Source organism: Electrophorus electricus, chromosome 6, assembly GCF_041902795.1.
Source record: "Electrophorus electricus isolate QZ-2024a chromosome 6, ASM4190279v1, whole genome shotgun sequence".
Taxonomy (NCBI): domain Eukaryota; kingdom Metazoa; phylum Chordata; class Actinopteri; order Gymnotiformes; family Gymnotidae; genus Electrophorus; species Electrophorus electricus.
In genome coordinates this window covers 22,333,213-22,347,055 of record NC_137502.1, presented here as the reverse complement: position 1 = coordinate 22,347,055, position 13,843 = coordinate 22,333,213, and the positions used below count along the sequence as shown (strand labels likewise).

The 13,843-nt window shown below is 45.1% G+C and overlaps 1 protein-coding gene across 1 annotated transcript in view; it reads right to left on the bottom strand.

Moving 5' to 3' along the window:
- Window positions 1-11,215, bottom strand: part of fbn1 (fibrillin 1) — a 63,617-nt gene extending 52,402 nt beyond the window's left edge. The window contains exons 1-6 of the mRNA XM_035524858.2: window positions 10,948-11,215; window positions 10,277-10,568; window positions 9,379-9,461; window positions 8,549-8,647; window positions 7,929-8,024; window positions 5,398-5,493 (exon numbers count right to left, since the gene is read on the bottom strand). Coding sequence (XP_035380751.1) covers window positions 5,398-5,493; window positions 7,929-8,024; window positions 8,549-8,647; window positions 9,379-9,461; window positions 10,277-10,443 — 541 coding nt within the window. The 5' untranslated portion in view covers window positions 10,444-10,568; window positions 10,948-11,215. The remainder of the gene's footprint in view (window positions 1-5,397; window positions 5,494-7,928; window positions 8,025-8,548; window positions 8,648-9,378; window positions 9,462-10,276; window positions 10,569-10,947) is intronic.
- Between the last annotated feature and the right edge of the window lie 2,628 nt (window positions 11,216-13,843).

The window sequence follows — 13,843 nt, the reverse complement described above, 5'->3', positions numbered from 1 at the left end:
CTGGACAATTGAAAGGAGCTCTGTGTGTGTTTGTGTTTGGGGGGGATTCATGAACACATTCTGCTGTGGCCAAGCCAGTCAGACTGGACCAGCTCTGAACACAGACAACATGACTGACATCCTCGGACATCTGATAGCTGGACAATTTGCTCGGTACTGAAGATGTCATAGGGAGAAAACCCACTTGAATTCTGAGCACTCATAAACAAACTGTCTGACTCTCCAGGTTCTCATGCACACCCTTCAGTCTCTGATTACAATGTGATTTTGGTTTCTGCCAACAGGAAAGGTTACTACAGTCACACTTAAAGACTACATCACAGAGGCACGAACACAGATGTTCATTCACTCTGAAGTGAATACATTTACCTTTTAATAACATGATTCATTATATCCCTATAAAGAACAAACAAACCTACCCAGTCTCAAGTAAATACACACAAAATGTGTCTGTCTTCTTGTGTGTGTGTGTGTGTGTGTGTGTGTGTGTGTGTGTGTGTGTGTGTTTGTGCTCATAATGCAGTGTGTATGGCAGCTCTAGTGAGTCACAAGTGGTTTCAAAATTGTCTACTCTGTTTACCGAGCAATATTTCAGTTCTGGAAAGGGTGGCTGAGAGTATTTTGTGTGTGTGTGCGTTGATAGAGGGAAAGAAGGAGAGAAATACACAGGGAGGGTACACTTTTGAGGGTGAGTGTGATGTCATACGACTCTGGACCCAGCTGTGGGACACTCCCAGTGGCCTGACATCTGGGAGTAATAGAATCTACACACACACACATACGTGATCTCTCAGCTAAATATCTAGGATGCGTCAATACTTGATAAATGGTTTTGTTTTTTGTTGTTTTTATGGTCTAATCCTATGTGTATCTGCGCATGCGTGCAGGCCAGTGAGAGTGTGTGAGCAGAAAATATTCGGTATTTGTGTGAAACAGTGCCCAGTGAGTCAACTCACTTCCTTTCCTGGACAGAAAAAAAAGAAAAGAGAAGGGAGGGATGGAGAAGAGCGATATGGAGAAGGGAGGGAGGGAGGGAGGGAGGGAGGGAGGGAGAAAGAGAGAGACAGAAACCGGGAGAGAGTATGAGAGAGAGGGAGCCAGACAGAGAGTCAGGGAGAGAGGGGTAGAGAATTAGAAGGAGGAGAAGAAAAGGAGAGAAAGAGAAAGAAAGGGAGAGAGGGAGGGAGAGAAAGAAAGAAAGGAGAGAGAGAAAAAACATTTAGAAAACTCCACAACACTCCACTCCCTATTTCCTCCAGTGTTTATACCAAAACATCTATACAGCACTACAACTCTCCATATCTCTCTCTCCCCCCTCCCCCCCTCTCTCCCCCTCTCTCTCTCCCCCCTCCCCCCCTCCTCTCCCCTCTCTCCCCCTCTCTCCCCCCCTCCCCCTCTCTCCCCCCTCCCCCCCCTCTCCCCCTCCTCCCTCTCTCCCCCTCTCTCTCCCCCCTCCCCCCTCTCTCCCCTCTCTCTCTCCCCCCTCCCCCCTCTCCCCCCCTCTCTCCCCCTCTCTCTCTCCCCCCCTTCCCCCTCTCTCTCCCCTCCTCTCCCCTCCCCCTCTCTCCCCCCCTCTCCCCCTCCCTCTCTCTCCCCCTCCCCCCTCTCCCCCTCTCTCTCCCCCTCTCTCTCCCCTCTCCCCCCTCTCTCTCCCCCTCTCTCCCCCCTCTCTCTCCCCCCTCCCTCCCCCTCTCTCTCCCCCTCCCTCTCCTCCCCCCTCCCCCCCTCTCTCTCTGACCCACTGCCCTGTTCTCCCCAGTGATGTGGGAGCTCTGAAGATCAAGGCTGGACTAATGACATAAGCAACAGCTCTCTGCTCTCGGCTCCCACACTGCCAGCGAGCTATGTTTATTGAGAGCTAATGATAATCGGTGAATGATTTCCAAAGTGAAGCTATTGCTCTGAGACCCTAGAGCCTCGCCAGCCTGCTGTCCAATCGCGTCGGTCACTCCCAGCCCTGTAGGGCGGCCATTTTGACAGCCAACTCTGAGACTCTCCCTCATTATTGAGGGTCTCCACCCAGATAGCCAGACAGCCATGAGTCCATCAGCCGGGACAGCTCTGACTAGCACTGCTGACAGAATGTGCATGTTTCAGCCATTCCACAAAGATTTGCCGAGCCTCAGATTCCTCATAAATCCAATTTCAGAGCAGTTTGGGGAAATCTGATTACAGAACAATCTCCCTCCAGTAAAGGAATTTCTACAGCTGCACACCTGGTCAGCCTCCCTGCATCTCCAACTATTTAAATCTCTCCATCTCTCTCCATCTCTCTCCATCTCCCTCCATCTCCCTCCATCTCCCTACATCTCCCTCCATCTCCCTACATCTCCCTCCATCTCCCTCCATCTCCCTCCATCTCCCTACATCTCCCTCCATCTCCCTCCATCTCCCTCCATCTCCCTACATCTCCCTCCATCTCCCTACATCTCCCTCCATCTCCCTCCATCTCCCTCCATCTCTGTTCATGTCTCACCATCTCCCTCCATCTCCCTACATCTCTCTCCATCTCCCTCCATCTCCCTCCATCTCCCTCCATCTCCCTACATCTCCCTCCATCTCCCTCCATCTCCCTACATCTCCCTCCATCTCCCTCCATCTCCCTCCATCTCCCTACATCTCCCTCCATCTCCCTCCATCTCCCTCCATCTCCCTCCATCTCTGTTCATGTCTCACCATCTCCCTCCATCTCCCTACATCTCTCTCCATCTCCCTCCATCTCCCTCCATCTCCCTCCATCTCCCTCCATCTCCCTCCATCTCCCTACATCTCCCTCCATCTCTCTCCATCTCCCTCCATCTCCCTCCATCTCCCTCCATCTCCCTCCATCTCTCTCCATCTCCCTCCATCTCCCTCCATCTCCCTACATCTCCCTCCATCTCCCTCCATCTCCCTCCATCTCCCTACATCTCCCTCCATCTCCCTACATCTCCCTCCATCTCCCTCCATCTCCCTCCATCTCCCTCCATCTCCCTACATCTCCCTCCATCTCCCTACATCTCCCTACATCTCCCTCCATCTCTGTTCATGTCTCACCATCTTCCTTTCTCTTTACCTTTCTTTTCATCTCCCTTCATCCTTCTCGATCTCGAACCCTCTTGATGTCTCTCCATTTTCTTCCATCTCTCCATCTCTCTCCATCTGCATCCATCTCCCTACATCCCTCTCTCTCCCTCCATCTCTCCATCTCCCTCCATCTGCATCCATCTCCCCACATCCCTCTATCTCTCTCACTCACCACTCTCCTCCTCCCTTTATCTCTTTCCATATCCAGCTCTTTCTCCCTGTTCCTCTCTAACTCCATCTCCCTCCATCTCCCTCCATCTCTCTCCATCTCCCTCCATCCCTCTATCTCTCTCCATCTTCCTCCATCCCTCCATCCCTCCATCTCCCATCATCTCTCTCAACAGTCATTTGGACGTTTAAATCACAAATGTTTGTGTGTAAACAGCACGATGACCAGCATGACTCGTCACCAGAACCGGAAATTTGGGAATTCTGCTCTCCGCTCATATAAGACGGACCCTGGCACACCAGCTAGCTCTGACTGGGCATACACACACAGTACATACATAGAACTACTCACCAATAAGACAAAAACTCTGCCAAACTAATCCAAGACATACTTTCACAAACTCACAGAACTCACTGGCCACAATACAGGTTAATAAATGTGCAGATAAGCTAAACTGATGACTCTCCCACAGCGGAACGCAACAGCCTGTCCTCCTGGAGACGGACGCAGCCACTCAAATGTGACAGCGATTCATTGCTATAGAAACAGGTCTGTTCTGAGCTTTTCTGTGTAACTGTAATGAAAAGCACAAGGCAACAAACTGAACTGAACTGCTTCCCTTGTTCACACACTCTGTTCCAGAAAGGACATTCCGGCACATCTGTGTCAAATATAGTCTGCATGGAAGGATGGGTCCAAACACATGACCGAGCTCAAAAAGCAGCTTTGGAAAAACATGCTGGAAAAAACACTATATTAATGAATGACTACAGCATTTCTCTCTCTCTCTCTCTTTTGCTCTCTTTCTAACTTTCCCTCCCTAAATCTCTCTCACATATATATATATATATATATATATATATATATATATATATATATATATATATATATATATATATATATATATATACACACACATACACACACACAGGCACACACTAATCTGTGGTTATGCTATTAGAGAGCAGTGCAAATCAGTGTTTTCCTATGTAAGTCAAACTCTTTTTACCAGGCAAAAACAGCTACAGAGCCATAGTAATGACATTTATATCCAGATCAAATAGCTTCCAAACCTATGCTCTCCAGAACCTCTGTCTCCAGAATATATGCTCTCCAGGACCTCAGTTCTCCAAACCATACAGTTTCCAAATGTACTAGAACTGAACATCTGCAAAACCAAATCATCACTACTCTTATCATTAAACATAAAAGACAGGTAAAATGTTAGATGACAAGCGGATGACATGAATGTAATACATGGGTAAAAAGCATGCACACCACGCACACCCACACCCACACACTATACTCACATTATACTCATTCCATAGTAAATGTAGAGTGCATAATGACCTTGGATGCAATTACATACTGATGTAGTTGTAAAAACTAGGGGAGACTATAGTGTAGCTTCTTCACATTTACATTTACCTTTAGATTTACGGCATTTGACAGAAGCTCTTTTCCAGAGCAACTTATGATAGTGCTTTGTTATTTACTCATAGAATGTATTCTAGCCTGTACACCCTTCATACATCATACACACACTCAGACACACAACAACTGTATATACACACAGACACTTAGTAATTGTATGTACATCACATATACCACACACACAACTAAATATCTTAAATCATACAAAGCACAGAGAGAAACAACACACAGAACATACACATGCATACATTTGCATATTCAGGCATTGGTGACCAGCACCTGTGGGATAAATTATTTCCTCCCAAAAATACAATACACAGAATAAACACTCAGACAGCTCAGAGAGAGCACATAAGTGCTCATGCGCACATACACACACACACACACACACACACACACACACACACACACACACACAGACACACACACACTCTCACTTACTCACACACACATATATTATCGCTGTTTAAGTGTGGTGTGTATGAGAGTGAGAGAGAGCACACACAAATGGACACACACATACACATATCGAGCTGTTTTAGTGTGTGTGTGTGTGTGTGTGTGTGTGTGTGTGTGTGTGTGTGAGTGAGGTGCTTCAGTGTAGACCATCTCTGACACAGGTCAGATGGCATCAGGAGCATATGGCACTATGGCAACAGTTTTCTCAGCAGTGGTGAACTATGACAAAGACAGGATTATGTAACCAGAAAGAAGCAGAGTTGTCTTACCTCGTTCACACTGAGCTCCAGTGAAGCCGTACGTACACACACAGCGGTTTGGAGCAACACACCGTCCCCCGTTCAGGCAGCCAGATTCACACACCGCTACACACACAGAGAATCATGCATCATTGACCTTTGCTCACAAATGCACTTCAACATAGTATTGAGACCAATAACCATGGCACAAAAACGATCATATGTAATGTAACGCATTACACTACATGATCAATCATAATGAAATACACGCATCGTGGGCATCATGCTCCACGGCTCAGCTCCTCTGCCCACGTGATGGGACTTTCCACGTGGCGTTCTGTTTATGTTTTTGTTCTGTGGCTGTGTCCCCATGTGTGTCTGTTTACATCCCTGTTTCCACGTGTCGCCACGCACCCCTCCCTCCCCATGTTAGCTACCTCCCCCACTTCACCTGTGCCTCGTTATATTCCCAATTAATGTGTGTATAAGTATCCCTGTCTTTCTGTCTTTAAGATTGGTTGTCCGTTGTTGATGACATTTCACACAATAGTTAGGACTCCTTTTTGTCTACATTTGTAATTTTGTGGCTACATGTGTATGTATTCTTTCTTGTGTGTAGTGTTTTTCATCTTTACTTTTGTTTTCAATAAATGTCTTTCGTTAAAGATTTAGTTGACTCCTGCCTGCATCCAGCCTTGCCTTGTCACAGTGGGTAATGTAGGTTTAATAATAGTTTTCTCTGTCATTCACATGGTTAGTGGATGGTTCACATTGGACATGATTCTGAATAAGTGAAACTTAGAGGTCTCTCACACAATATGTCACTTGCACAATATTCTAAACACATTTTACTAGAGTTTACTCTAGTTTACAAACTCTTCGATAACATTTTACTGGAGATGACTCACACTACAACCTCCCCAAGCACATTTTACTGGAGTTAACTCATGCTACAACACTCCTTGACCAATTTCAGTAAATCATGTCACATAAGGTTCCTTCCCTAAGCACAGACATGGATATACCAATGCTACATGAAGACAAAACTAGCTACACCTGCCAGCCAATATTCATCCACTGAACATAACTGCTCGATATGATCACATGAATTATTAGTATCTCACAGTTCCATTAATTAAGAGGTTTGGGAAAAGGTGGTGGAAAGTGTGGGAGAGGAAGAGGAGACGTCGGACCATGAGGAAGCAGTGGCAACAGCACACTGAGCAGTAGGAAGGGCCCATCCATGTAGACCTACAGTCTCGAATGAAACCTCCATGTAGACCTACATTCTTGACTGAAACCTCCATGTAGACCTACATTCTTGACTGAAACATCCATGTAGACCTACAGTCTCAACTGAAACCTCCATGTAGACCTACAATCTAGACTGAAACATCCATGTAGACTGAACGATCCATGTAGACCTACAATCTAGACTGAAACCTCCATGTAGACCTACAATCTAGACTGAAACATCCATGTAGACTGAAAGATCCATGTAGACCTACAATCTAGACTGAAACCTCCATGTAGACCTGCAGTCTCAACTGAAATATCCGTGTAGATCTACAGTCTCAACTGAAACCTCCATGTAGACCTACAGTCTTGACTGCTGTCAAGGCTGCACTGTTTCAGTTACAGTTCTGACCAGTAGAGTGCATATCCTAGTTTATGTCATTTTAGGGTGGCTTATCATTGGAGCTCTCAGAAATGAAAATATTTACAGCAACTGGAGCCTCTGTTCTATTATATCTGTTATTTTATCATGATTAATGCAATACATCTTAGGTAGTATTTTCACACCATGCTTACAGCAATCCAACAGAATGGTTTTCCACTGTTGCATTTGTAATGCCTAGAACTGTAGCCCTAATTAGTGTGTGGCCATACTGCAAATAAATGCACCAATAAATAAACTACAAACTCTGTTCATTGTTTCCAGTACAGTATATTACAGTACATGCATTGTAATATCTGCATTCTGAAGTTATTAGTACAATGAGAACAACATGGTTTGCTTCAGAAACTCATGATAAATGTGTCTGCTATTTTGGTATGGCTTCTTAAAGCACTGAATGGTGAGGTTTCTTTGGAGAATGTCCATGGTTCTGAAATTAGTGTTTAATTTTGCTCACAAAAAGGATCTGAAAAGTATGTATCTTGTTCTGAGAAAGGTATTTGGTATTTTTGAGAAGAAATACTGTTTTATGAAACTTGTGTAAGCAATTGAGAAAAACTATAATAGAAACACCTTATTAACTGTAATAGAAATGCTTTATTATTTACTTGGAAATGAAATGCCTTATTAACTGTAACAGAAATGTGTTATTAACTAATAGAAATGCTGTATTAACTGTAATAGAAATGCCTTATTAATTGTAATAGAAATGCTGTATTAACTGTAATAGAAATGCCTTATTAACTGTAATAGAAATGCCTTAATAACTGTATTAAAAATACCTTAATAACTGTAATAGAAATGTCTAAATAACTGTAATAGATATGCTGTATTAACTGTAATAGAAATGCCTTATTAAAATTGGAGGGGGTGAGAAACTTACGCTGGCCACAGTGTGTTCCAGCATATCCTTTCTGACACAAACAGTGGTCCTCAGCACAGGTTCCCCCATTCATGCAGCGGATGTTACAGTTTTGGGCTGCAAGACAAAACATTGCACACACACACACACACACACACACACACACAAACACACACACAGAGTGATGCCAAACACATCTCCATTTGAATGTGTTTTTTTCCCTGGCCACGCATCATCTAACTAGCATGCCTTTCATGACCTAAATCAGGTGTGTTACACCCAATGCAGTGTTTTGATCCTGCTGGATTGTGACCGCAGTATAAAGGAAGAATTTAGGAGCTAGGTCTTATGAGGTGGTTTTGAACCGGCCCTTAAATATACAAACAGAGGGATGAGGCAATAGGCAGAAAGCAATGTTATGACAGAGGAACAGAGATTAGATACCAACAGACAATAGAAACCAATCACCAGTTTTACAAAGGAAGGCTCTATCAGAACACAGCTATGACACAAATACTTTACTTAGCTGTCCAAAAACATGCACTAAGCACACACACACAATCACATACACACATACCCAAACACACTCACACATGCGCTGGAGGCCTGCAGATAGGGGCAGTGCTAGGGGGCCTTGATACCTGATTTGGAGCCGCAGGACGGAGCAACCTGTCCACTGGGGCAGGTACACATGTTTGGTCTGGAGCAGAATCCATCTCCACATGAGCTGCGACAGATGGCTGGAGAGGACAAACACACAAAGTGAGAGACAGGAGTGAGCGAGAGCAAGAGAGAGAGAGAGAGCAAGAGAGAGAGGGAACAAAGAGTGGAAGAGTTCTTGATAAGCTAAACAAAGAGTTGATTGTGAGCTGCTCGGCCTTTAGTCCTGGCAAAGGCATGGTGTGGACTGCAGTGGCAGTAGAAAAAGGTCCAGCGACTCTCGGGACTCGGTGCGCTGGCACACACTGCACCGCTCTTGGGGTGATCACCCTCATTGCAGAGAACGACCTCCACTTCCTTGATTTCAGTTGCTAAACAATGTCATCACCCTTTCTAAGAGTGGGCTGCCAGCCAAGCCAAAATAGGAGACCAAGCCTACAACTGCTTTCCTGAGAAACACCACTGAAACAGCTCTCTATTCGGTACTGGGGGAAAAGACAATATAACAGATTATAGGTTCAAACCAATCTACTCGTCCTGCCAATTCTGCGCTGGCAATGGAAGAATGTGAACGGAAGGAAGTGTCAGATTCCCACGTGTGCCGCAGTTCTACACCCTGCATCTCACGTGCTGCATACTACAAATGTTTAGATTGAAGCATGACATAGGAGTCATGTGTATGTCTTCTTTAGCATTGCTGTTTTAGAGCACAGGAAACTCTCACTGACAAAGACATTCTGCACACAGCAGCTCCGAGTTCCCCAGAGACTTCTGTGGTCAGCTGAAGAAATAATGGCAGTTTAACACTTACGGACAATGCACTGGTTTCCACCGGTCAGCGTTTTCCAGCCAGGACAGCAGTAGGTTTGGTGACGTGATCCACACACATTGGGGCTACAAGGAGGGTATAATAACCACGTTTCATTCAGGAAATTAGCCTTTCAGGGTCACTTTCAAATATTTATGCCTGAGAATGAGGGAAGCATGATAACCGCTAGGCTGCTCTTCCAAAGTGTCACTATTAATCACTCAGCACGGTGTGCCTAAATGACTCACTGCTTGCTACGCCAAATGAGGCACTCTAGTTCTTGGACCCCTGCATTGCTCCTCATACCAGAGGATACGAATGTCAGCCAGCGGCAGTAGGAGGCAAACCCCCCCCCCCCCACCCCCTTCCCATCCTGCCTCCACACTTACACTGTGTGTGTGTGTGTGTGTGTGTGTGTGTGTGTGTGTGTGTGTGTGTGTGTGTGTGTGAGTGAAAGGAATTAGGCCTTCATAAATGTATCTCCTCAATGTTTTGTCCTGTTGCTGTATCATGCATATATCATATATCTAAAAGTCTATGTACTCCGATGTTACTGTATGCAGAAAGAAAGGCCCTGCCAGAATAAGATCATTCCTGATGGTCATTTTCACACGTCACAACACAACCAAGAATTTAAGCAGTCACATGAAACTATAAAGGTTATATTTTGAAGCAATGAAACAATATTTTATTATACGTGCGTTTCCTTTAGTTTTTTGTTTTATGCAAAAAATATTAACACTATATTTCAAAGCTAAATCGACGACACAAATTTCAAAAACAGTTCTAAACAATATACATAATTAACGCCACTTCATGCGTAATAGGCTTTATGTTAGTATGTACAGGTCATTAGCAGAAGTGCAGAGGCTCTCGCTAAGAATGATGAACAGGCCTTTACCCTTTCAGAATGTCTTGCCCCCCGGCCCGGCGCATGGTCCTGCTGACTCGCTGGTCCGCAGGTTTGTCTGTGTTGGCGTCTCCCACGGCGCTGTCTCCAGACACCACAGACAGCGCCACGAGCGCCGCGAGCCCCACAGCGCACTCCAGCAGCCGTCGCGGCCACATTCTGCTCGGCTTCTCCTCTCGAGACGCTACTTCAGTTCGACTCTCCTTAAAAATCCGAGCAGAGATTTACACAGCCCCTGGACTAAACGCAGATCTGCGTGCGCCAAGGCCGATCCGGATCTGATCTGGATGAAAAATAATGGAATTAGGTTTTGTCTAGTCAGAAACTGCGATTAAACGCTTTTCAGCAGGGAAAAAAAGGATGACGATCTTTCCCGTGTTAAATGTGAAAAGCAGCTTCAGATAGCCGAGTGCTACTGCCCATAGCAAGATCAACAGTGCTGAATTCTCCAAAAAAAAAGCGTAACAGATTTAATTCAACAGGAACATGAGTTCATGAGTTAATTCAGCACGGGAGTAGTGTGTAAAGTGCACTAATATAACTATACTCCTGCTCAGTTAGAGTAAATTAATTTACATTAATAAAATAATAAAAGTTCTAAACCAAAGAAACGGGAACGTCCTGCACCGTTAAATAACTACAAAAGATATTTTAAAGTTTACCTTTCTTTCTGCAGGATGTGGATCTCTCCTAAAGAATGAGCGACAGACTGACAGAAGTGATCCAGGAGCAACGGACAGAAGAGACAAAATAAGCGCACGCCACAGCTGTGCGCCCTATTTGGTTTTAATCATCGTTCACCAGCAACACCAAGCACCAAAGTGGCCAGGTCTCGCGCGCGGTGGCTGCTTTAAAGCAGCTGGGGCATTCAGGCTGAGACGCGCTGCTGCGTTTCTGCAGACTACCTCGCACTATGTGCTGGACTTTCTTCCATTCCCAGCCCTCCTCTACGAGCCAAAAAAACTTATGCGCTCCCTTGTGCTCTCGCGATACACAAATTCCTGCGCAAATTAAGTGCGGTGGATGGGCAACAGAAAACAGCAGTGCACCCTAATGCAAAGAAACCTTCAGACATCGCCAGCTTCTCATACAGCCCGCTGTCGCTTTTTTTTTTTTTGTACCATGTACATGGATTTCTTAAAGAACAGTTATGAATGTTTTAGTTGATTAATTGGCAGGCTAATTGGTGAAAATGAATGACGGTGCAGGCCAAGAGGGGCACCGTGCGCATGTTTTGAGATCCAGGTGGGATAAGACAGTATATCTGACTTTATACTAATGACGGACAGAGCAGGTGACTAGGTGAAAGATTTACCGTTGATTTTGCCGTTACGGTCTTTAAACCATAATTCTATTCAGACCGCTGTTTAACCGCTCCAGAGGTCTGCTAGCTCCCTACGTGCTTCCCATTTCGGTTGCGGCATACTTTTTTGTCCTCTTCCCAAGGGCACGTTCAAGTGTCTGCGCGTTCTCTGGCACAGTATCACACGCGCTTGAGTCATGTAATGGGAGCGCGGTGCGGTAACGGGAACAATGCACAAAGCGCGCTCCTCTGGAATCTCCCTGCAGAGAGCGAGAGCGAGAGTGCTCTCTCCCGACCAGCGCGTTACACTGAACCCGAGGTGAAACATTACGTTTCGTCCAGGACGTGGATCCCCCATGTGTTTTGGTGAGAGACTTCAGCACCATCCAGTCAAGGTCACAAAATCACGTCGCTTCCAGGCCATTAGGAACTGTTTCAAATCGTTTACCTTAAGCTAAATGGAACTCGATAAAGCTGTCTGGTCCCCCAAAGTAAGGAAAGAACCCAAAGCAGTTAAACCAAAATGGCTCTTTAAGAACAATGGCTTACTGAGAACGATGGAGGGGGAGAGAAATGAACACTTTTAATATGGCAGTGACTTGTTTTGTAGGACACACCCAGGCGGTGTTTGTTTAAGGGTCACACTCTTTCCATTGGCCTTGCTCTATGTGTGTTTATGGGAATGTTTAATGTACTGGGTTCCATGATATGGACAAATTAATATAATTCCCTTGATATTGCTACATGCTGGGGATTGGAAATGTCGTACAATATATTAAAACCACGCTTATGAGGCCTGTTGACATGGATTGTATTATTATGAATAAGCTACAATTGTTGGATCATACAAATACCGTGATTCAATAAGACAGCCACAGAACCTTCATTTGAAACATCACTGATTGGGCAGAAGGCTCCCTGGACACAGTAAATACATTCTGTGACAGTTGTGATCTCAGCCTAGTTCCTAAATTCTTCTGTGCCCATAAGTAGTGCAGGGCCAAAGTGCTGCATTGCACTTCACATCCATCTCAGCCGAAGGCTAAATGACATCAGTTAACTGAACAATAAACTATACATTCATTCCTGTCTATGAGTCTTCTGCAATACAGCAGAACCAAGCAAAAGAGAGTCACCAACTTGCTGAATGGTCCCAAGAATTAGCTACCTGTTTCATAACATGTTCTTGTGCAGAAGCTTGAGAGATTCCTAGTTCTAGAACTGAGAGATGAGGACTTCTAGAACTGTCCTACAGAAGATCCTGAGGGTATAGCATATCGGGTACTGACGTCATCGTATAGACATTCTCACAGCTGTCCTATAGGGGGTCGACTGAATCAGGTCTAAGAGAGAGGGGAGCCTTTTCGCAGCATTATGCTGATGAGGGGCGCTCTGGTCAGAGCTGTGCGTGGTGATCCGACCCGCTCAGCACTGCTGCTGCACTATATGGGCTCTTCTGGAGCCGCTCTGCCGTCCCTCTGCCCGACAGAGCTGCAGGATGGAGAAAACAGATGGAGCCGCTTCCAAGTAATGTGACCTACTTTCACCAGGAATGTTCCCTCTTATTCTGCACGTGACCCAAAATGGCTTCCCCTTACAGGCTTCTGCAGTGGACTGCTGTAAAGAGAAGAGAGAGAACCTCTGTGTGTGTGTGTGTGTGTGTGTGTGTGTGTGTGTGTGTGTGTGTGGCATGGCCCATTTCTACTGAGACTTTCCCCACTGTTTATTATTTTTGGCGTGAAGGTGTGTGTCTCGTTTAGTTTCCTTTTGTCTAACACAGTTTCTCTCTCAGACACTTCGGAGAGCAGGAAAGGGGGCGTACGCACTGAAACGCATCATCATTATGGGACACTACATATATATTTCATCATTATTAATCACTGATAGATACCTCTGACATTTAAAAACAGACAAGTGCAGAGTCCAGAATGATTCACTAATGTGGTCTGCCCGGTGAGGAATCAGTTCAGTATGTTCAGAACAACTCATAACTACACACACTTTGCATACAAAATAAAACTGTTCAGCAACACAGATGGTCTTAATAGCACAAACAATAACTTCAGTTCTACAGAGTTTTGGAATCTGCAAAAGCCTAATGCACTAACACAAGTAATATATTATCAGGATTACAGTGGACTAATGCACCCAGTATACAATCAGCATTATAGTGCACGTGTGCATACACATGCAATCACGCACACCACTAATGAGATAGTATGGTCACGTGAGACCTTTTCCAAAAGCGGTGAAAG